This window comes from Paramisgurnus dabryanus, chromosome 5, assembly GCF_030506205.2.
Source record: "Paramisgurnus dabryanus chromosome 5, PD_genome_1.1, whole genome shotgun sequence".
Lineage (NCBI taxonomy): Eukaryota > Metazoa > Chordata > Actinopteri > Cypriniformes > Cobitidae > Paramisgurnus > Paramisgurnus dabryanus.
Window position 1 is genome coordinate 25,792,513 of NC_133341.1, and position 25,259 is coordinate 25,817,771.

The 25,259-nt window shown below is 36.1% G+C and overlaps 1 protein-coding gene across 1 annotated transcript in view; it reads left to right on the forward strand.

Moving 5' to 3' along the window:
- tenm1 (teneurin transmembrane protein 1) overlaps window positions 1–25,259 on the forward strand; it is a 214,503-nt gene that overhangs the window by 146,136 nt on the left and 43,108 nt on the right. The window contains exons 8-18 of the mRNA XM_065250598.2: window positions 2,517–2,727; window positions 2,940–3,041; window positions 3,304–3,498; window positions 6,362–6,562; window positions 11,384–11,569; window positions 14,531–14,560; window positions 14,674–14,820; window positions 15,405–15,621; window positions 17,223–17,342; window positions 19,944–20,205; window positions 20,894–21,161. Of these exons, the coding sequence (XP_065106670.2) occupies window positions 2,517–2,727; window positions 2,940–3,041; window positions 3,304–3,498; window positions 6,362–6,562; window positions 11,384–11,569; window positions 14,531–14,560; window positions 14,674–14,820; window positions 15,405–15,621; window positions 17,223–17,342; window positions 19,944–20,205; window positions 20,894–21,161 (1,939 nt within the window). The remainder of the gene's footprint in view (window positions 1–2,516; window positions 2,728–2,939; window positions 3,042–3,303; window positions 3,499–6,361; window positions 6,563–11,383; window positions 11,570–14,530; window positions 14,561–14,673; window positions 14,821–15,404; window positions 15,622–17,222; window positions 17,343–19,943; window positions 20,206–20,893; window positions 21,162–25,259) is intronic.

The following is a 25,259-nucleotide window of genomic DNA, read 5'->3' on the forward strand; positions in this document are numbered from 1 at the left end:
GACTCAAACGAACGCAGATGGTGAGCCATAAACTCCTGGATGCAAACATATTTCATATCTGCAGTGGGTCCAGATTTATATATGTGATTTTAATGGTGTCTGGCGGTGTTTGCTCAAACTGGATGCTTGCTTCTCTCATATCGCAGCATGTGCAGGTAATCAGTGCTGGTTTAGGCTGCGTATATGGGTCACAATGTCACAATAGGAGATGGTTTGATGGAGAGAGAAATGTTTTATCGGTAGGCTTGTGCTCTATCACAATTAACTCTAGCACAGCTTGCATTAGTTTAAATTCTGTTAGGTACTCTCTTGACTCCTAGTTTTCTTATATTTCTATCCAGATTCCTATTTTCTGTTTATGTCGCAGTCACCCTAGTCATGGTACATTTCTGCATAGATTCATGCATGTATTACTGTATATGATATCACATAAGTATTGTTTTTATTTACACATCATCGATTCCGGCATGCTTGCACTTGTATTGGGCGCTAAAGGTATTTTTCTCCCACCTGAAAAGGTCATGCTGTGACATATCAATCATCTATTGGTCACATCTTTACGTGATACAAATTTGCAGGTCAGTATTTGCTAAACTTTAACTTTGGATCTGCCGAATTTTTAGGCGTGAGCTTGCGTTCCTGTCTACCGCATTCGTATGCATGTGAATGGAAGTCAATGGAATGAAACGTTTAGTGCAAGGTTCTCCAACCTTTTTGTGAGCAAGGCAGGGTTCCCACGGGTCCTTGAAATCCTTGAAAGTATGTGAATCTGGGGGAAAAAAGTCAAGGACCTGGGAAGTTTTTAAAAATATACATACATAGATACAGTTCATTGAAAGTGCTTAAATCTATTTTATGCAAGAAGTTTTCTGGAAAAAAAACATATTATTCCGTGTGTAGTGTAGGATAATATCATAAAAATTCTAGACTTTTTAAGCACACGTGATAAACTGTTCGCTTTAAATGCTTATATCTTCTGTATGCGAATGTTGATTCATACCAAAATGCTTTTTTGCATAGTTGTGTTTGACATCTCAGGTTACATATGTAACTGTTGTTCCCTGTGAAGGGAACGAGACGCTGCGTCTCCCTTGCCATACTTCCTGCGTCCCTGTAACGCCGTCTTTGGCAATATTTCAGATAGCGTTATACTTTCTGGCTCCCGCGTCACCCTTTCTTTTTCGTTAAGCCTCACCATTGGTTGAATTTGATATACACATTCAGATGCACTTACCCCTGGAGGCGTCCCCAAAGTGTCACCACAGTGACGCAGCGCAAGTTCCCTCGAAAGGTATCTTAAAAGGTAACACGATGTAACCTTGCTCTCACTTGAAATTTGTCCTCACATTAAGTCCTTAAAAGGTCCTTGAACTTGAAGTTAACTAAGGTGTAGAAACCCTGGCAAGGGCTACCACAATGGATAAAACAATATCGAGGGCAAATTTTTTAAATAGTTTACTCAAAACTTTTTAGTTTTACTTGTTGATTTTATTTTATTTTACTTGTTGATATGTTTTAGTATTATTTCAAATGTTAACATAATTAAACCAAGCCAAGCAAAAAAATGTAATAAATAAATATTACAATTGAGACTATTAATAGAATGTGCTTTGGCGGGCACCTCACAGACTCACAGCCGCAGGCACCCTGTTGGAGACCCCGGTCTAGTGTAACCATGGCATTAGATTTTTAATATTATTATTGTAGTTTTTTTGTATTATTATGTTATTACTTGCACATTCTAACGAAAGCTGATCAGACCTACATTTTAATAATACAAGTTGTATCTGTGATAAACATATGTGAGAAATAAACTATAATAAATTGAATTGCACATTAATTATAATTTTTTTATTAGCTTCATTTTACAATATTTTATGCTTTTAACATCATTAAGTTTGGTAGGAACATTAAATATTGATTTGAAATATTTTATTTGCTCATTTTTAATGGATGCAGACCTTTTTCGAGGCATTTAAGGCCTTCAAATGTCACGTACACAGTATTTGCTTTAATCATTTGTAAATTGTCATTTATGTTATTAAAGGACATATTTATATTTAATTGTGTGTATTATTAAACTGTACTTGTCAGAATGATTTGTAGGATTCGGGTTAGCGTGTGTTATTAGTTTTGAACTGTTGTTATCTGGGAATAACAAACCTGCACGTTGCGACTGGCCAATCAGAATCAAGCATTCCAATGAGACGTGTAATAATATAGCCTATGTATTTCTTAATGCTTTTCTAGTATGTTTTCATTTTCTTTGCACAATTCCTCATTTTATGCATTTATGATACAGACACTGGAAATACAATTGTGCAGTTACTCTCTTGCCAACAAAGCGTACTAAAATTTAAATTATAATCAATAAGGAGATAAAAAAGTAAGGAATTATTGAGAGAGCAAGGCAGTTTTGTTTTGTATACAAACAAGTTGTTGAGATGTGTCATGCTGGAGACGAGCCAACTCATGTTTAGATTAGATACATATATAACTTTCACCTTTATCTTTAGTTTGACTTTGTGAAGTTACTGGACGGAAGACAGCTGATAAAGCAAGACTCACGGAATGCCAAAATCCCGAATCCTCCACCGCGCAGCCTGCTCATGTCTGCTCTGCAGGAGACGGGTTTTGTGGAATACCTAGACGTTGGCACCTGGTACCTGGCCTTCTATAATGATGGGCGTAAGATGGAACAGGTGGTAGTGTACAGCACCCCCATAGGTAAGGCCGTGCTGGAGAGCACAGCTGTTACTTATTTATTTATTTTTTCTTTTTAATTGATTTTAATAGTTTTTTCTTTTTAATACGAACTTAATTACTGCATAATGATGGTTGTTAGAAAAATGCTTGCTTTAGATTCACAAATATAGTCGAAACCCAGCCATCGGATTTATTGAATTGCTTAGTGAATTTAATTGTGTTTGTGTGTTTAGAAACACTAGATGGTTGTTCCACTAACTGCAATGGCAATGGAGAGTGCGTTGCCGGACACTGTCATTGTTTTACTGGCTTCCTTGGGCCAGATTGTTCCAAAGGTATACAACATAATAACATAATGATACAAAACATTAACACAATCATATAAAAATATACAACGCAATCGCATAATAATATGCAACATAATGACATAATATAAACCCTAATCACAATCAGACAATAATGCACATGACAATTAAACAATGCTACACAGCATAATAATAATTGTTCAACACTGCATAATCACACAATGATACACAACATATACAATAGACTTACAGTTTTACAATGTAACTAACGAACATGATCTGTTTGTGTCAGACTCTTGTCCAGTACTTTGTAGTGGCAATGGAGATTATGAGAAAGGTGTTTGTGTGTGTCACACTGGCTGGAAGGGGGCGGAGTGTGAGGTGGAGGAAGGCCAATGCATTGATCCCACCTGCTCCAACAATGGTGAATGTGTCAACGGACTCTGTGTTTGTGCTCCCGCATTCAAGGGCGATAACTGTGAGCAAGGTATGGGTCTCACACACCAAGACTGATAGAAATGAATACAATTGATGAGCACCTACAGCCACATGTATTAAGGAATTAGTTCACCTCCATAAGAATTTTTCCTGAAAATGTACTTAACCCCATGTCATCCAAGATGTTTATGTCTTTCTTAAGTCAAAAAGAAATTAAGTTTTTTGAGAAAAACATTTCACACTCAAAAAAATGAAATGTTGGGTTTAATTAAAAATATTCTGTCAACATCTTATGGGGTTACACTTCTGCAAGAGGGTGCCAGAACAACAATTACCCATAATACACTGCAAAATCCTCAGCCAATGAGATGCATGTATTGGTTTTATTAATCTGTTACGTTTATGCAACAATGTTATGTTGGCTGAACAAATAATTATTAACTCTTTCACCGCCAGTGTTTTTTAAAAAAAGTTGCCAGCCAGCGCCAGCGTTTTTCATGATTTTCACCAATGTTTAATGCCTTCCAGAAAATGTTCTCTTTTAAATATATAAACATACAATATACCAAATGATATATACCAAATTTCATCCTACCTTCAGTGGTTCTTTTGTAATCAGCTTTTGAATATGGGTAGGTTTCTGCAAAAACACCACATTTTGAGCAAAAAAGCAGAGATAATTCCATTTTTGTGACAGACTTTTTATAGAGATCCCATTAAGAGCGATCTTTAAAACAGACACGGACATGCAGCCGCTTCCCATAGGGCAATACTTCCGGATTTAAAAAGTTGCGGAAGGGCGCCACCTGGTGGATAATAGCGGTGTTGCGGAAAGACTGAAAATCTCGTCATTGGCAGAGAAGCGTTTTCTCTTGATTGACGAGATATCTCGTCAATGGCGGCATGAAAGTTCATTTTTTGAGTTTCTCCATATAGTGTACTTCAATTGAACCCAATAGTTTAAAGGTCCAAACTGTAGTTTCAATGCAGCTTCAAAGGGCTCTAAATGATCCCAACCGAGGCATAAGGGTCTTATCTAGTGAAACAGGATGTCATTTAAACCTTCAAACTGTTGGGTTCAATTGTAGTCCACTATTGAGAAAAATTCTGGAATGTTTTTCTAAAAAAAAAAAACCTACTAGTGTATATGTGCAACTTCTTTTCGTATTCCTGTTAAACATTGTGGATCGCTTCCGGTTCTGTATGCTTTATGCTGACATGAAACATAAAGCCTTCATTAGCTACCAAAGACGAGAATAACCGATGTCCAGTGGATATTCTTGTTAATATCTTAAACCTAAATAGAATAAAATGTACTTTATAAAAATAAAAGTCATTCCTCATGTTGTTACAAAGCTGTATTAATTACTTTGTTCGGCTGAACACAAAGGAAGATATTTTAAGCATTGTTTGTTATTTATTTATTTAAAAAAGTTGCGAATTAGCACTAAAAAACTCAAACAATACATCTGGTTTGTCCAATGTAATTGCTATGTCCATATCAAATAAAATGTCATTCATTTACCAAACCGTTTTTGATCACCATTGACTTCCATGTTTTTTTTTCATACTATGGAAGTCAATGATTCTTATGCTTCCCGCTTCATCACAAATATCTTCCTTTGTGTTCAGCAGAACAAATAAATGTATACAGGTTTGTAACAACATGAGGATGAGTAAATGACAAAATTTTCAATTTTGGCTGAATTACCCCTTTAAGTTAACACACCTCACAAATCACAAAACGCTCATGTTTTTCCAAAAAATACAGTTTTTGACGGACAGCATTTATGTATAGATGGAAGGATTAAGTCGGAAGCACGAATAGCTATTATCTTCTACATGACCATCACTGAGTGTAAGTGTGGTAAGAGTTCCTAGTCCATCTCCACAGCTTGTTTATGATGAATGTTCTGTAATTGGATTTTAAACACACTTTCTCCTCTGCCCATTAAGCTGAAAATTCATTGCCGCAATTTCAGTGATAGAGAGAGAGACAGAGAGTGTGTGAGAGAGAGACTCAATTTAATCCCATGTAGATCCATCCACCAAATTAGCTTTTCCATCAAGCACCTTTCCCATCTATCCACACACACATACACAGACTAAAGTGAACATGGTTGCAAGTGTAATTGAAAGCTACAGTACACGAATGTCTTTCTCATTCTTTTAAGGTGTGCATGCATACTAGTGTATGTGCTACTGATTTTTTATTATTAGGATAAAGAGTCGGCAAAACTGATACACATTTATTTTATTATACTCATCTGTTATCTTTTCAACGTGGTCACAGGTAAATGCGTCCTTTATTTCAGAAATTCAGTCCGGTTACCTACAGTACAGTAAATGGTTCAGCACGATCAGATAAAAAAATAATGTGAAATGTTTAATAGAAATACAGACAAATTCTCTTGAATAATTAAATGAATGAATAAATAAATGAACGAAATCACGAACAAACGAATGACTTGGGAATACAAGATGTTTTCAGAATGATTGTCAGCTACATCTACTGAAACAATCTTTCTTTGCATTCATAAATATCTGAGTGTTAACTAAATGAAAACCTGTTTATCATAATATCGGCTTTAATCTACATGAAATCTGGGTACAGCTTATAGAGCTAGATATTTTATTGTAATTATTTTAATGAAATAAGAGTTAATGAAATGGTATACAGTAAATCATTTGCATTACAGCCATTTTAATGATAATCTCTGATTAATTTTATAGTGGAAATGTTATGTCAGTAAGACTTAGAGAAGTTGTTGGCCATTTTTTATGCTCTCTCTCTCTCTCTCTCTCTCTCTCTTTTTTCTCCCTCTTTCTCTCTCCCGCAACACCTGCATGCAGCTCTAAACAAATTTTAATGGGCACATCTTTTATTTTGTTGTGTCTGTCTGTGTCTGTAGTGGATTGCACGGACCCGTTGTGCTCAGGTCGGGGTGTGTGCGTGCGCGGCGAGTGTGTGTGTTCGGCAGGCTGGGGTGGTGAAAGCTGTGAAACGGCCCTTCCTGCCTGTAAAGAGCAATGTTCAGGTCACGGATCGTACCAACTCCAGACAGGGGTGTGCGTGTGTGAGAAGGGCTGGTCCGGAGATGACTGCTCTGTCGGTGAGTTATCATCAACACATACTAATGTGCTGTGACAGGCTCGATGGGTGTCCTGTATCACTTGTTTTGAAATGTAAGCTTTCCTGTAGCTCAGCTGGTAGAGTATGACGCTAACAGCACCAAGTGTATGGATTAGATTCCCAGTGAATGCACTGCTAATACTGCTCAAATGTTTACAGGAGCTTGAATGCACTCTGGCAAATGCGTAAATGTTAAGTCCCTATATTCTAGTTTTGCATTATTGTTCCCTTCCTCAGTGTTTCCGGAAATGTTCAGTTTTGTGTTGTTTTCTCATATGTCATCCTGGACAAAAAAACAGTCATAAGTCGCACTAGTATATTTGTAGCAATAGCAAAAAAATATATATATATATATATATACTTTGTATGGGTCACAATTACAAATTTTTGACGGATATTAAGTAAAGATCAAAAAATGTATTTATCATAATAATATATGTTCCTAAAGACTTCATTTGGACCACTTGGACAATTTTTAATATTTTTATATTTTTAAATAGTTGTATTTCAGCCAACTATTGTCCTATCCTAACAAACCATGCATCAGTGGAAAGCTTATTTATTCACATATGGATGATGTATAAATCTCAATTTTTTAAATAATTAAAGGACAAGTTCGGTATTTTAGACTTAAAGCCCTGTTTTCAGATTGTTTATGATGAAATAGAACGGTTTTGAATGAAATTTTGACATATGCGGCTGCCCCGAGAATTTTGGGGGGTTTGTGTTTCACCTCCTACCTTTACAATGGGTTTAATGGTGCACTGGAACAATCCTTCCTAAAATGCATTAAACTTTCATTTACAAAGACGTGAAACTCACCGAGTGGTCAGGGGTGTTCACTGGTATGCTCACACAAAAATCGCTGCAAAATACGCATTCCAACAGGTTTTATCGTAGTTATTGCCAACTCCATTGACTTGTATTAGTTGTGCTGTGATGTACGTATTACTCCGCGCCGGGAACTTTGTTTCTATTCTTGCAATTGGCAATGGCGGATTAGCTCCACCACCTGGGCTGGAGTGTTTATTATTCAAGCTCTAGGCGGAAGAATGTACGGGTGTGAGGCGTTTGGAAAAATAGGTCCACAAGTTAACAACGAACGCTAAAACAGCTGTTGGAAAGCATCTTTTGCAGCGATTTTTGTGTGAGCATATCAGTGAACACCCCTGACCACTCGGTGAGTTTCACGTCTTTGTAAACGAAAGTTTAATGCATTTTAGAAAGGATTGTTCCAGTGCACCATTAAACATATTGTAGAGGTGTGAGGTGAAACACAAACATCCGAAATTTCTCAGGGCAGCCGCATATGTCGAAATTTCAGTCAAAACCGTTCTATTTCACCATAAACAATCTGAAAACAGGGCTTTAAATGTAAAATACCAACTTGTCCTTTAACCCCTTTGACTGGTTTTGTGGTCTAGGGTCACACATGCTCTAAAGTCTTGTTAAATTATTCCTCGGGATGCATCGATATGTCTGCCTAAAATAAGCAGAGCACTTTTCTATTGTCGAACATCGGCTGATTGTTTAAAGACAGACGATGATTAAGGCAAATTATATCCTAGCATTTAAAAGGGGCGGAAAAACGCATCAGCACTTAACTCCTTGATTATTTTGAATTGGCAACTAGGACAACAGAACTGCAGTTTGTACGCCCTGCACTTCTAGGATTTCATGACATAATACTTTGCATCAAGGAGTAAAATGCTAAACTATTTGTATCTAGCGTATCAGCAAATGTTATTTCGAAGTAAACGAATATCAGTTTTGGCACAAAAATTTTATATCGGTGCATCCCTAGTTATTTACCCTCATGTTTAACATGTGTTTGGTGGATCATGCATTTTTCTTGGTTGTATCATTTGGTTGATCTCCATTAAAGGATTCTATAAGCAAAATCTGGCAAAGTCTAGTCTTTGAAATAGACATGCCAACTTTCCAGATCTCTGCCCATAAAGACATGCACACAAGCTGGCACATGGAGGTCGTTGTTTTCAAAGACGGGCAAGAATTCAGCTTTTCACTGTTCTTTTTTACTGCATGTGAAGTTAGGGTTGGCTAAAAAACAAACTGAGCACAGTTGCTGATACATTTTTGTTTACAGTATAGCTGTTGATGTGATAAATGTGATATCTCAGGACACTTAAACACTCTCACAAAATGCAAGACTATGTCAGTAGAGCGGTACCCTTTCATAAAGAACAACTTAGTACCTAAAGGGTGCATACAAGTATTAGTACCTCAAAGGTACCAAATGTATGCCATTGCATAGAGGTTTGAATCGTCACTAGTCAAGATTTAATTATGGTTATTATGTCAATTATTCGATCTGATATCCCAATGCATTGTAATGCATCACAACCTTTACATCCTCATTTTTTATCATTTTAATTTTAATATAAATTCACAGGTAAGTCTGTCTCTCTCACACTTTTACTTCTTGTCAAAACCCCGCATTAAAATTCTGCTTCAGTGGTGCGTGCTTTACTGATATGGCTTGTATCGCTTTGAGATGCAATGTGGCATCTTTAAAGGGACATTCCACTTTTTTTTTAAATGCTCATTTTCAGCTCCCCTAGAGTTACTGTAAACATTTGATTCTTACAGTTTTGGAATCCATTCAGCCGATCTTCAGGTCTGGCGCTAGCACTTTTAGCATAGCTTAGCACAATCCATTGAATCTGATTAGACCATTAAAAAATAACTAAAGAGTTTCAATATATTTCCTATGTACAACTTGACTCTTCTGTAGTCACATTGTGTACTAAGACCGACAGAAAAGGAAAAGTTGCAATTTTCTATGCAGACATGGCTAGGAACTATACTCTCAAACTGGCGTAATAATTAAGGACTTTGCTGATGTAACATGGTGGCAGCAAGCGTAGTGATATTATGCAGTGCCCGAAAATATTCCCCTGCTATTGAAAGTAACCAAGGGGACTATTTTCAGGCACTGCATAATCTCACTACGCCTGCTGCAGCCATGTTATAGCAGCAAAGTCCTTGATTATTAAGCCAGAATGAGAGTATAGTTCCTAGCCATATCGGCCTAGAAAATCGCAGCTTTTAATTTTCTGTCAATCTTAGTACACAATGTACAGAAGAGTCAAGTTTTAAATAGGAAAAATATTGAAACTCTTTAGTTATTTTTTAGCACGATGCTAATGGTCTAATCAGATTCAATAGATTGTGCTAAGCTATGCTAAAAGTGCTAGCGCCAGACCCGGAGATCAGCATAAATGGATTCCAAAATGAAAGAGAAAGAGACATAGAAATAGAGATAAAGAGACAAAGAAAGATGCGCGTGAGAGTGATGTGTGTGAGCACGGCTTTTTAATAATCTACTTTTTGTTTTTATGCTTCGATGCAGTAATCGTTCACATTAGCATTGCGATGAATAGAAAAAACTGTTATATGCAACAGCCCTACAGTACATGTACCTAAATGGTACATATTACGCCATTTTCAAAGGGTGCCAGTGACAGCTTTGTACCTTTATTTCTGAGAGTGTTTAAAAAATATGTTTTAAAATAACGCATCGCTTATATCTTTAGTCTTTGCATTCTGAGACCCTGTTACATGCATTGCTCACTTATCTTTACATTCGTAATTCGAGTCTTGAACGCCATTTTTTAAAGGAAAAGTTTCTAGTATTATTGGTTTGATTCAGTTACTATTGACCTCAAAACTCAAGATTTAGTTCGGCTCTTGTCTGACAGAGTAAAGTAGGGCCCTAGGTGCAATAGTATGGATCGGCCATTAATTGTAATGTGATATATATTACAAAAAAAAGAAAGTACTTTCTTTAATAGGGAGAAATTTCCGAAAACGGATTTGCTCTTATAGCCAGATTGATTTTGGAAATAAATGCTGCAGGACTGTAGAATTTCATCAGTTGTGTTTTACAGATGGGGGATCGTGAGGAAATGCATTATTATATATCAGCTTCCACATTTCCTGCTTAACTGTAATGATATTTAAATACGAATACTGTTTTATTGCAGAGAAACTTCTCTTTGCTTTAGGATTTTGTAACACAGCATACTGGCCACTGGCTAGAATATGAAAGCATTTATGAAATATTAGATTTAAAAAATGTAATATATATCAAAATGCATGAATATTACAGCTCGAAACTGGCCGTTCCCATGAAAGAGCGCTTAAATTGATAATGTCTGTATTAATAAACATTTTGACTTAAAGCCCTATCTTTTATTTCTAGACAGTTATATCTTGCTTGTGATTAAGAAGGAGAAATCCCGTCCGATGTGCTTTATGGAACAGCAAAGATAATTTGTTTTGAACGTTATGAGACACTTCGAGCGAAAGAAAAGAAGCTGTCCAAACTAAACGCTTACAGAAGAAAAATCTGGCAGCTGATTTAAAGCAAGTTTTAAGATATGAAAACTGTCATCTCATTTTGACCCGGCACTAATCCTGTTAGTAAGTGTGAAGACAGTGTCATCCTGTCTGAGGGCCTTAGAGCAGAGATATCTTACCGGTTCAGGGAAAGTGTTTTTGTCATTAAACCGTGATAAACTCCATCATGAATTCAAAACCACACCGCATCGCTTGGACTTTTGGTCCTCTAAAGAGTATAGACTATAATAAAGCAGGCTATCGATAAAGGCTTGGAGTGTAGAGAGGATGTTTTCAAGTCCTCTATTTACACTCGTTCATCACAATTAAAGAGATCCCTTCCTTAGTTTTGATTTTTAAGTCAGAGTAGATGGTAGGGAAGTCAAGAGTAGATGGTGATAGATGATCTTTCTCTTTTTCTCTCGCTCTCTTATTCTAGAGGTGTGCCCTGTCGCTTGCAGTAGCCACAGTGTGTGTGTTGCCGGGCGGTGCCAATGCGAGGAAGGGTGGGAGGGGCCAGCTTGTGACAGACAGGCATGCCATCCAATCTGTGAAGAACATGGCGAGTGCAGGGATGGGCAATGTGTCTGTCAGCCCGGTTGGGAGGGAGAGCACTGTACTATTGGTATGTATTAATGTCTCTTATAACTTTTTATATAAGTCTTATTTGCACTCAGCACATTGCAGTCTTTCTTAACTCTTTCACCGCCAGGGTTTTAAAAAAAAGTTGCCAGCCAGCGCCAGCGTTTTTCATGATTTTCACCAAAGTTTAATGCCTTCCAGAAAATGTTCTTCTTTAAATATATAAACATACAATATACCAAATGAAAGAACAGACCCTCCACATTTTGATCAAAAAGCAGAGATAATTCCATTTTTGTGACAGACTTTTCATAGAGATCCCATTCAGAGCGATCTTTAAAACAGACACGAACATGCAGCCGCTTGCCATAGGGCAATACTTCCGGGTTTAACAAGTTGCGGAAGGGAGCCACCTGATGGATAATAGCGGTATTGCGGAAAGACGGAAAATCGCGTCATTGGCAGGGAAGCGTTTTCTCTTAATTGACGAGATATCTCGTCAATGGCTGGGAAAGAGTTAAGTGATGGACTTTTGGATAAACTTATAAGAGTATACATTTTTAGGTCATCATACAGTACACTACATATCATTTATTGTGGTGGTATTACCGGGGTCCTCCAAATATTGTTTGAGTTCAATATTTTTGATAAATAAAATTAAGCATCAAACAAAAAATGCATTAATAGATTAATAATAAAAATAAAACTTAAATTGAAGAGTACAAAGTTCCCACAGTAAAATCTACTAAATAAAAAAAATTGATGTACTGTAGCATGCTGATTTTTATTTATTTTTTTAAGTTAGTAACATAACCATTATAACAAGGTATGGGTGATTCTCACGAAATCCAGATTTATAATGTGTCCCAGCATCAGAATTTTTTAAAAGCCTTTGAAGCCAATTTTTTTGCACATATTAGATTAATGTCTGAACTTACTATAACCGCATTATTTTTAGAAGATTTAAACAAATATTTCCTATAGAATTATTAACATTTTTAGATTATCATTATAAGAAATGATAATTACTGCAACATGATATTACATTAAATACAGTATATGCATTTACAAACTCAAGTTTCGATGAGAACTTAAAAGTTGTCTAGGTACTATAACAAACAAATGTTCATCTTTTATCTGGAGAAAAAAAAATAAGAACTGCTTACCTGGTAGCCATCTTGTGTGTCACAGTCAATTATGTCCCTTACAATTTTTTTAAATGTTAGTTCCTTGAGGGCTTAAACAATGATTGAAAACTGTTACGGAGGATGAGAAAATTGCTCTTGGACACATTTATATTCCTTATTATTGTCTCTGCATTTACCAATGATCACCAAATACCACATGTTTTTTTACTGTAAATGTTTATAGTATAACATGCACTGAACCTTTTTATTTTTTTAGATTTTTTAATTATAAATATTTCCATGTCAAAGAACCCAAATCCAGTCATGGACACGTTGGGGTAATGAAAATTTTCCCCTTGAATGTGAAAAAAAAATGGTTTGTATGTTGTCATTTGAAATCATGTACAAAATAGTACATGAAGAGATGTTTGTAACTGTATGCTTCTTATTTTGATACTCTTACATGCTTCATGACACCTCATAAGTCTAATTTCGAAGGAAACCCCCGGTATGTGTTATAAATAGTAATAAATTTGGCCTTAATTTGAAGTACTGGTGGTCCCTGTTCCTTCTCTCTATCAATTAAAGGGTCATTGACCTGAAAAAGGATGAGGACCTCTGTATTACTTGCATTTTAATGTTTGGTTAAATATACAAATAATACATAACAAATAATATAAGTATAAAGTTGAAACAGTAATGCATAAATATATTAATATTAAATATACATACAAATTTTTTCATATTAGCTACACTGTAAAAAAATCCATAGAAATTGCAATGTTATTGCAGCTGGGTTGTCGGTAATTTACCGTAGATTTAAATTTATGTTTTTTACTGGCAAGAGTTTGTTCAAAGTTAAATAAATTTTAAATATTAACAAGTCTTTATCTTTACAGAATAAAACTATACAATAACAGCCTCATGCAAAGCATTCTGGGAACCAGAAATCATCATCAACCTTTTTCTGTTTTTTGCTCCATATTTTGTTTCCCAGAATGTTTTGCTTGATGCTGTTTTTTAGTTTTACTCTGTAAAGATAAAGACTTGTAAATGTTTAATGTTCATTTAACTTTGAACAAAATGTTGGCACTAAAAAACCTAAATATAAATCTACGTTAAGTTACCGGCAACCCAGCTGCAATTTCTACGGAATTTTTTTACAGTGTATGTATGGTATTTTGTATTAAAAGAAGTACATTTAACTTGTCAGATTGGTTGAATCCTGCATTATTTTGTGTATGGCATGCATTCTGCTTTAGGTATGCAAACTTTTCACCGTAAACTGCAAAAATTTGCCTTACAAAAATCACTTGTGTTGTACTTGATGTAAATACCCTTTAACACCCCTTTTTGACACTATTTCATTCTTGATGTTTGCCGGCATTTTAAATTTCCCAATATATTGGCGCATTAGCATGAAGAGCATCTTTATTTTGACTGGCAATCTTTGCGAAACCATGCTTCAGACACTTTGTAAACATCATGTCTTGCAGATTCAGGCATTTTACAGCAGTAGATCGACAAGCGTCATGCATTTTTTATAAAACATGTAAATGAGATGATGCCGAACCAAAATAGAGCCAATCTGTTTTTTCCATGTGAATGATGTGTGAACTAAACATGTCTTTCCCTTTTTGCCTGTCTCTCTCTCTCCCCCATTTTTCTTCTCTATGCCACAACACAGTTTTTTTAATTGGGATGCTCATGATATGAACAGTCTGTGAAACTCTGGGGGCAAATATACTGTACGATTAAGGCAGCAAAGTACAGGGATACTTAAAAACAGCGCAGACACACACCAGATTCTCTGAAGTATGTCTCCGATGTAATTTCTCCTCTTTATTCTTTCCCTTTCATTTTTCTAACTATTTCAGCGGCGCATTACCTGGATCTGTTCGATAAAGGTAGGAACAATAATGAAATGGTGACTTTGTAATTTCTTTATTTGAACCATTATGCTCAAGGTCTAAGGAGATGGGAGAAAGTCTTGATTTGATGTATAATCTCTATATCTCAGACGCCTGTCCAGGGCTGTGTAACGGAAATGGGCGCTGTACACTGGAGCAGAGCGGTTGGCATTGTGTGTGCCAGGCGGGATGGAGCGGTACAGGTTGTAACGTCGTCATGGAAACCGAATGCAATGACAGTAAAGATAATGACAGTGGTAGGTGACCCTGTAAAGATGCCACTTTCTTGTGTGGATGACAGATATGGAGAGATTGAATTATGCTTCAAGTTAACTAAAACATATTAAAAAATGTACTGTTTTAAGTGTGACACCCTGGACAACAAAACCAGTAGCACGGGTAAATTTGTAGCAATAGCCAACAATACATTGAATAGGTCAATATTATACATTTTTTTAATGCCAAAAATCATTAGGTTATTAAGTAACCATCATGTTCCATGAAGATATTTTGTATAACAACATTAAATTAGATTTTCTCAATATTTTGCACAAAAAAGACCCTTGTGACTGTTTTTGTGGTTCAGGATCACATATCAAAATCTGTCATATGATAACACAACACTGGCTTACATTTCAGGTTGTGTGCACACGTGTGCGTGTGTCTGTAAGTAAGGGGTTTCTGGGTTATTCGCTCTGAAACTGTCTCCTTTGGGAGGTTAAAACACAGATCCTTTCTAATGGAGCTAACAAATGAGATCACACACTTACAGACACACACAGAGCAAGGGCAAACTCCGTCAAGACTACATATAAAGGGTGTATGTGTGTGTGTGTTTCAGATGGTCTCATAGACTGTGTCGACCCAGACTGTTGCAGTCAGCAGGTGTGTGTCAGTGCCCCGCTGTGCCAAGGGTCACCTGACCCTCGTGACATCATTCAGCAGACCCACAGCACATTCGAGGCACGCCCTTCACGTCTGTTCTTTGACCGTGTGCGATTCCTTATTGGACGGGACAGCACACATATACTGCCAGGAGACCTGCCATTTGATAGCAGGTGATAAACGCACCCTTGCAGTTATTATCACAAACACACTCAGCTTACATAATATAAATGCACAGGCGGCCCAGACAATATATTTCATTTTACATTTATCAGATGCTTTTATCTAAATCGACTTACAAATGAGCAAACGTTCAACATTTTGTTTACATGTTTTACAATATTTTACTTGGTTTATCAACCAAACACATTTTGGTGGGTTGTTGGGTCATGTTGCTTGTAGTGGGGCTGCACTTAATTTACTCACCACCATGTCATCCAAAATGTTGATGTCTTTCTTTGTTCAGTCGAGAAGAAATTATGTTTTTTGAGGAAAACATTGCAGGATTTTTCTCATTTTAATGGACTTTAATAGAGCCCAACATTTAATACTTAACTCAACACTTAACAGTTTTTTTCAACAGAGTTTCAAAGGACTATAAATGATCCCAAACGAGGCATAAGGGTCTTATCTAGCGAAACGATTGTCATTTTTGATAAGAAAAATAAAAAATATCCACTTTTAAACCACAACTTCTCGTCTAGATCAGGTCGTGATGCGTGATGTGACCCCACGCAATACGTCATGACGTCAAGAGGTCACAGAAGACGAACGCGAAACTCCGCCCCAGTGTTTACAAATGTGTTGAAAGAGGACCGTTCCTACGTTGTTTTATGTCAACTGATACTAATTAATGTCTTTGTGTCAGTTTATTGTTTACAATGGTCTGCAAATGTGCGTTTTATATATGTAACACGTGACCTCTCTACGTCACTACGCATTTACGTTAGGTTGCGCTGGATCAGACCTAGACGAAAAGTTGTGGTTTAAAAGAGCATATTTTTCGTTTCGTTTCGCTAGATAAGACCCTTATGCCTCGTTTGGGATCGTTTAGAGTCCTTTGAAACTCCGTTGAAAAAAACTGTTAAGTGTTGAGTTAAGTATTAAATGTTGGGCTCTATTAAAGTCCATTAAAAAGAGAAAAATCCTGCAATGTTTTCCTCAAAAAACATAATTTCTTCTCGACTGAACAAAGAAAGACATCAACATTTTGGATGACATGGTGGTGAGTAAATTATCTGGATTTTTCTTTTAAGAAAATTGAATATTCCTTTAATGACTTGGTATGAAAATGCCTTAGTATTTATGAGTGCACGATTTATAGCATTAATATTGTTTTTGTAATTCATGACATTAAAAGAACAAGCCTTGGATACAAGAATCAATAGATTAAAATTGTATTGGTACAAAAACAGAGTAGGAATATGGACGTTTGGAATCCATAACTATATCTATGCACAAATTTATTATTGTGTTGTACATTATGAACTGATCGACTGATAGACTCTGATAAGCTGATACACAGCTAACTGCTACGAGCAGTGTGCCTCTCTCCCGAAATAATCTCCCTAAATGATTTTTGCCATCATTGTCTAGTTTGAGGAAGTTTACGATCGATTGCAGCATGTATTGTATTTTTCTCTGATTACTGAAAAGAGACTGGTGCTCTCTCAGCTTCGATCTCTTCTGTCGGATCCTCGGTTACATTTTCCCTCTCTCACTTTCACTCTCCCTGTCTCGCTCACTCTTTCTCTCTCTCTTGTTTTTTCTGCAGTCGAGTGTGTGTAATTCGAGGTCAGGTTTTGGCTGCTGATGGAACTCCTCTAGTCGGCGTAAATGTCACATTTCAGCATAACCCTGAATATGGATACACACTTAGCCGACAAGACGGCAGGTAAAACACCCATACATTGCTGTACATTAGCACAAACTAACACACACACAATTCTATGCATATACTATTCAGTGTATATATTTTGCATATTTTGCTCTACAGTATGTGCTCTGCATGTGTATTTATTTTTAACGTATATATAAATATATATATATATACTGGACTCTTAGGACACCATGCCACCAATAGATTTGTTGTTTCAGCAATAGTATAATGAGAAAATACAGAAAATGAGAATTATAGAATTAAATGATAAGCAGAATTAAATGATAAGCTAAAGTGTCAAGTTGTTAGTGTGACCACCTCTTACACTTGAGCGATAGCAGAAATCGGCAGACTTTCTTAAGCCTAAATGAAAGGACATCCTAAGTCTAATCGAATGACTTCAGGACTTTAGTCTCCTCAAAAGAGTTCAAGATGTGTTAAGTGCCAAGAGAAGTCACACTACTGATGTTTGCCTGAAGAAGCCATTTTGTTCTTAAAATTGTGGGGGGTTTAGATTTTGTTTGTATCTTAAAAAGCCCCTATTATATTGCTAAAAACAACTTTATTTTGTTTATTTGGTGTAATACTAGGGCTGTGCAAAAAATCGCCTATGATTCTCATGCGTGTTTCATCGGTAAAGGTCATTCCTTAATAGTATTAAATCGCCATCCCCTGCTTTCTGATGGAGCGGCATTTACTACACAGATCCGTAGTTCAAAGAGAAGCTAGGCATTCATAATCAAGGAAAATCGACTCCAATAATCTATGCTATTTTGCCTAGCTTCTCTGTGAACTATGGCTCTGTGTAGTAAATGCCACTCCATTTGAAAGCAGGTGATGGCGATTTACTTCTAATCACGGAACCAGCTTTACTGATGAAATGCATGAGAATCAAAATACAAAGCAAAGCTCATTGTTATGAAAAGTGCAGTGTACTCTGATTGGCCCGCCAACCAGTACTTTGTGATTGGCCTGAATACCTCTGACGCTCCTTATCGTATTTGGAAGATTAGCTCGCAATTCAATACTGACAGGAGTTAATATCGGCTTTACTACCTTATCAGTACGGGCTGAATCTGATCCAGAAAATGCAGTTGACCAAGCTGATTGATCAACTTTACCAGCACTGCTTAAGCAGAACGAAACAGATTGATAAGGTAATGATATTAAAACATAAAACCATGTTTGCATTTGTGATTTGTAAAAACGGAAAGCAACAAGCGCTGCTCTGCACTGCACTAATTTCCTGTTTGAATCATGGTTTAAATAGTCAATAGTAAATAAATTTTGCATATGAAAACATAGGTGACTTACGGGCGGAATTATGATTATGACCGTCATGTCCACGTCAAAAGGCCACGGAAGTAATCTGTAACTCGCGTCATCATTTACTGTACGTTCACACCGCCGCAGACTTGAGCTTCCAAAGTTACCGGAAGTCATTCATTTACAATGGAAGCTGGCTTCTCTCAGCCGCAAGGAGCGTCAAATCCATTTGTGTCGCGTTTTGGGCGTCTTGGAAGACCAGAGCGTCAATCAGAAAGTTGAAAGAAGCTCAACTTTATGGTAATGAGCTATGATGCGGTTCAGCGGCAAGCAGCGGCAAAACGCCAGCAACCAATCGGAATATAGCCTAGATGTTCTTCGCTGGCTGATTCCGGCGAAACATATGATGGAAGCTTCTATGGAAGCTCAAGTCTGTGGCCGTGTGAACAGTTACTTTGGAATTTATACCTTTGCTTACCATTAACATATACTAATACACACTTACGCCCTTTTCAGGCGGGATTAGTTTTACAGGGGGACCTCTGAGAAAATCGTGCTTCTCAGAGGTCCTCTGTGTTTTTAATCCCGTCCGAATCGGCCATGTCTGTGTTTTTCTCTGACGACATCCGTAAGAATTCCAGAGCAATTTACCTACTGCTTTTGGCCGAACTCAGAGGTCCTCTGTGAAATTTAATCCCGTCCGGATGCAAATGTCTGTGTTTGCCCACAATATCTTTTGAAAACGCGGTTCATTTCATATTTTGGCCAACATGATCTGCCGCAAGGTCTTATTAACGCACGTATATTGTATTTCCTGAGTCCCATTTATTCAGATATGAATGTTTTTTTCACATTCGGCGAAACGGCCCTATATCTTTTTTTGTTATTTGGTCCCTGTTTTTCCCATTTCAATTTTCAGAAAATAAATTCAACACTATGGGGTGGTTCCCCAGACAGGATTTAGGCTACTCCAGGACTAGGCCTTAATCTCAAACATGCGTTTTAGTCTGGGACAAGAATAAGACCTGTTCGGGAAACCGACCCCCATATTTTTTTGTTATTTGGACCCTGGTTTCCCCATTTAACTTTTTAGTAAATAAATGCAAATAAAAAAAAACTTTTTGTTGAAAAATGTTGTCTGTAGTTGGAAGAATAAAACAAAAACTACTTTTCTACTTTAACAGATACCTATAAATAGTCAATTTAGAAAAACAGGAAAATAATCTTGAAGTGGTCCATTAATTTTTTCCACAGCAGTACAAACTTGTTAATTTCCTGTATATTTGTGATATTATTACCATATAAATCTTTGTTTCTAAATGTGTTCGCATTTGTGTGTGTTCCCTCTAGCTTTGATCTTCTGGCAGTGGGAGGAATCTCTGTATCTCTATTGTTCCAGCGAGCCCCATTTTTGTCCCAGATACGATCTGTCTGGCTTCCCTGGAACCAGTTCATGGTCTTGGACCGTGTTATAATGGAAAGAACTGGACCCAGACTACCTGTCTGCGATCTAAAAAACCTGATCAGTCCACACGCCATCGTTCTCTCTGCCCCCCTGCCACGATTCGCGGCTGACTGTGAAGACAGAGGGTCTGTCGTACCCGAATTACAGGTACCAGATACATCCATTCTAAGGATGCATTCTCAGTTTAGTAAGAAGGACAGTCTAGCTTTTTCCCGAAATTTAAAAGGCTACTCACTTAGATCCACATTTGTCAGGCTTTTTAGACACACCACTCACGCAAAGGCTTTTCTGAAGTGTGGAAAGCCAAATCCTGCTGCCTTATGAGATCCCAGCATGCATCATTTACTGAGCTTCTTGCAATGCAGAATTTAATGCATTGAAGATTTTCATCCACACTTCGAATAAATTAGGAAATCTAAAATATGATTGTTATAGATTTTTTCCCACTATGTTTGTGTTTGTTATGTTTAATGTATGTCACACAAAACCATAACGAAAGTGTAGGGTGCATCCCTTCGCACATGCCCCCACAGAAAATTCAGGTTTAATTACACAGAATTTATGACAAATTTATGTATTTTATAAAATGTCACACCCCCAACGCCTTAAAGTTAGCTGCCTATATATAGTAAATAGCTGTGTTTGAAAGCAAAGCTTGTGTGTGCCTGTATGTTATAACGAAAAACAGCTTATAGGTGTTTATAACTTTTTTATTTTGGCAGCATTATAGTCATTGGCTCTATTTTTGTTCTGGACAGAAAGTGCAAACTGTAAATAAAAACAATTAATTTCTCTCACAATCTGCTCTCCACGCTTTTTCTCTGTCTCCCTGTAGGCGGTCCAAGAGGAAGTTGTTATCCCCAGTACAATTCTGAAGTTAAGCTACCTCTCTTCCAGAGCTCCGGGTTATCGCTCTCTCCTGAGGGTGGTTCTGACCCACTCCACCCTCCTGCCAGGCCTGGCCAAAGTACATCTCTCCGTGGCAGTCCAGGGTCGACAGCTTCTCAAATCATTTCCCGCAGCTCCAAACCTCATATATGTTTTCTCCTGGAATAAAACTGACATCTACGGACAGCAGGTCACAGGGCTTGTGCAGACATTGGGTGAGTATCTTTGTGTGTGTGTGTGTGAGAGAGAGATAGAGAGATGTTTTTAAGATGAAACGTTATAAAATAAGCCATTCAATTAATGCAATAATCATGATTCACTTGCACTTTAAATTTCACTCGCATATTGCCAGCTAAGTAAATGAATTTTAAGTGAATATAGAAATGCGCATTTTGATGTCTCTTTTTCCGGTTCAGCACTGTTATGCGAGCACTCCAAATGAACTCAGACGCGTGAAGTGTATGTGAAGTCTAAATGCCTCTGGAGTGCTGCGTGTGCGAGCGCTGCTGCAGTTCGTGTGGAAATATAAACCAGGCATTAACTTGTCTAGAGCTCATATTTGGATTTTTTAATATTGTCGTAATGGCAGATATGCTTCACACATCTCCTCAAAATGGGTCTCAAAATGGCACATAGTATTCAAGAGTTTGGACAGAAATATATATTCATTTTGTATGTTACTCCAAAATTTATAATAACATTATTAGCAACTGCAACAGTCAATATTGTATTGCTGTAATATATTGTAGTATAATGTTAGAGTTGTCTGGGTTTTATTATTGTGTCTGTTTTATTAAAATAATAACAAATGTTTAACATATTCCACTTTTAATGTAAATATTTTAATAATACAGACAGTCAGATATTTAATCACAATTACTTGTGATTCTTAAAATAAATCACCATGAAAAAGTCGGAGCCTGTGACAGCCCTACATTAAACATAATTATACGATGAACCTGAGCATCATAAAATGCAATCTACATATGAATATACCATAGGCCATTTTTCATTATATGGGAGTAGAAGCTCAAATGTTCTCTCTTGTCTTTCTGTGTCTCACTCTCTTTCTCCATTATTTTGAGATCTATCACAATGACAGCAATCAGACACTGCTGAGAGTCTAAGTCCTTCATCTTGTGCTCAGCTCTTATCGTTATGTTTAATGGTACACTTGCAGCGGCGCACACACCTACTAAATAATGGCAAAAAATAAGTCATTACTGGCCATTAGAAGGGAAATGAACGGCAGTTTTCAAGTAGTAATTACAAATAATTAACCCAAAACATTTGATGGTAATGATAAACAAATGTGTGACATAACAGCAAATATTTTGACATCAACATATAATTGAAGGGTAACAAAATTCTTATGACTCAACATTTCTGCACTGAGAACAGGTAAATGTAATTATCAATTAATAATTTATATTCATCCCCTTAGCCGTATTTATGTTGGCTACAGCTCAAGCTTTGCTATTTTGAAGCACCTGTCTAATTAAGTTCACTGGAGCACCATGGCAACACTGCTGTCACTGAAGCAAAGTATAATTTACCAGCATATACTGTAGCAAACTGTAAATCTGCTTGCTATTTTTTTATTTATTTAAAACGTCACGTTTAGTTATTTAGAGTCAGGAAAATTTTTGGAATCACATTGAGCCGGTATCACATTGAGCTGCATTTAGATATCACAATCAGCCAATATCACAATGAGCTTCATTTAGATGTCGCAATAAGCCAATATCACATTAGGCTTCATTTAGATATAATTGAGCTGATATTACATTGAGCTGGATTTATATATCACAATGAACGGTCACAATGAACTTTATTTACATATCACATTCAGCTACAATTAGATATCACATTGAGGCGATATCACATAAAGCTTTATTTTGATACAACAATGAGCCAAAATATCATTGAGCTGCTGCATTTAGATACAACAATGAGCCAAAATATCGTTGAGCTGCTGCATTTAGTTATAACATTGAGCCAGTATCACATTGAGCTGCATTTAGATATCACATTGACCTGGTATCACAATGAGCTGTATTTTTGATATCACAATGAGCCAATATCGCACTGAGCTTCATTTATATATAACAATGAGCCAATATCACATTGAGCTTCATTTATATATCACAATGAGCCAATATCACATTGAGCTTCATTTATACATCACAATGAGTCAATATCACATTGAGCTTCATTTATATATCACAGTAGGCCAATATAACATTGAGCTTCATTTATATATCACAATGAGTCAATATCACATTGAGCTTCATTTATATATCACAATAGGCCAATATAACATTGAGCTTCATTTATATATCAAAATGAGCCAATATCACATTGAGCATCATTTATATATCACAATAGGCCAATATAACATTGAGCTTCATTCATATATATATATAACAATGAACCAATATCATATTAAGCTTCATTTATACATCACAATGAACCAATATCACATTGGGCTTCATTTATATATCACAATGAAGCAATATCACATTGAGCTTCATTTATATATCACAATGAAGCAATATCACATTGAGCTTAATTTATATATCAAAATAAGCCAATATCACATTGAGCTTCATTTATATATCACAATGAGCCAATATCACATTGAGCTTCATTTGTATATATCACAATGAACCAATATCACATTGAGCTTCATTTATATATCACAATGAACCAATATCACATTGGGCTTCATTTATATATCACAATGAAGCAATATCACATTGAGCTTCATTTATATATCACAATGAACCAATATCACATTGGGCTTCATTTATATATCACAATGAACCAATATCACATTGGGCTTCATTTATATATTACAATGAAGCAATATCACATTGAGCTTCATTTATATATCACAATGAAGCAATATCACATTGAGCTTCATTTATATATCACAATGAAGCAATATAACATTGAGCTTCATTTATATATCACAATGAACCAATATCACATTGAGCTTCATTTATATATCACAATAGGCCAATATAACATTGAGCTTAATTTATATATCACAATAGGCCAATATAACATTGAGATGAATTTATATATATCACAATGAGCCAATATCACATTGAGCTTCATTTATATATCACAATGAAGCAATATCACATTGAGCTTAATTTATATATCAAAATAAGCCAATATCACATTGAGCTTCATTTATATATCACAATGAGCCAATATCACATTGAGCTTCATTTGTATATATCACAATGAACCAATATCACATTGAGCTTCATTTATATATCACAATGAACCAATATCACATTGAGCTTCATTTATATATCACAATGAAGCAATATCACATTGAGCTTCATTTATATATCACAATGAGCCAATATCATATTGAGCTTTATTTATATATATCACAATGAACCAATATCACATTGAGCATTATTTATATATCACAATGAGCCAATATTACATTGGGCTTCATGTATATATCACAATGAACCAGTATGTGATATCAATATGTGATATCACAATTTAGATATCACGTTGAGCCGGTATCACATTTAGCTGCATTCCGATATCAAATTGAGCTAATGTGTTGTTGAGCTGCTGCATTCCGATATCACATTAAGACTGTATCACGTTGAGCTGCTGCATTTTTATATCACAGTTAGACAATATCACATTGAGCTTCTGCATTTATATATCACATTGAGACAATATCACATCGAGATGCCATATTGAGACACTTTCAGATATCATATTAAGCCACATTCAGATATCAAATAAAAAATATCACATTTGGCCACTTTTACATATCACATTGAGATGCTTTCAGACTCCACACTGTGCTGCATTCAAATCTCAAAGATGTTTTGTCTTTTTGAAAGCATTTGTATTCTGTCATATGCATAACATATCTGCCTCGGAAATGTTCATTAAAATCCTTGGGATAATCACAAAGACTGGAAAAGTCAGGAAGATTAATTAGTATAAAAACTGCATTAACTCTGTATTTATATATTATTGTATAGTGTTACTTATTTGTAGATGTGTTTGAATGAGCTAAATACTTTTAAGGGTAAATACTTTTTAGAAAATGATGCTGTAAATTATATTAAAACATTTTCTAAAATAGCTCAATTGTCATATTAATCAAATTGTTTTAGTATAATCTGCAGGGGTTTACTCTCTTAATGACAGTAATTACTGGCCATACTGTGTAATTTATGCATTTGTTTAAAGAAAAATCCTGCGGTTATACTCTAAAATGATTTACCAATTAATTATCTGTTTGTCTCTTTTGATGATGCTGATGT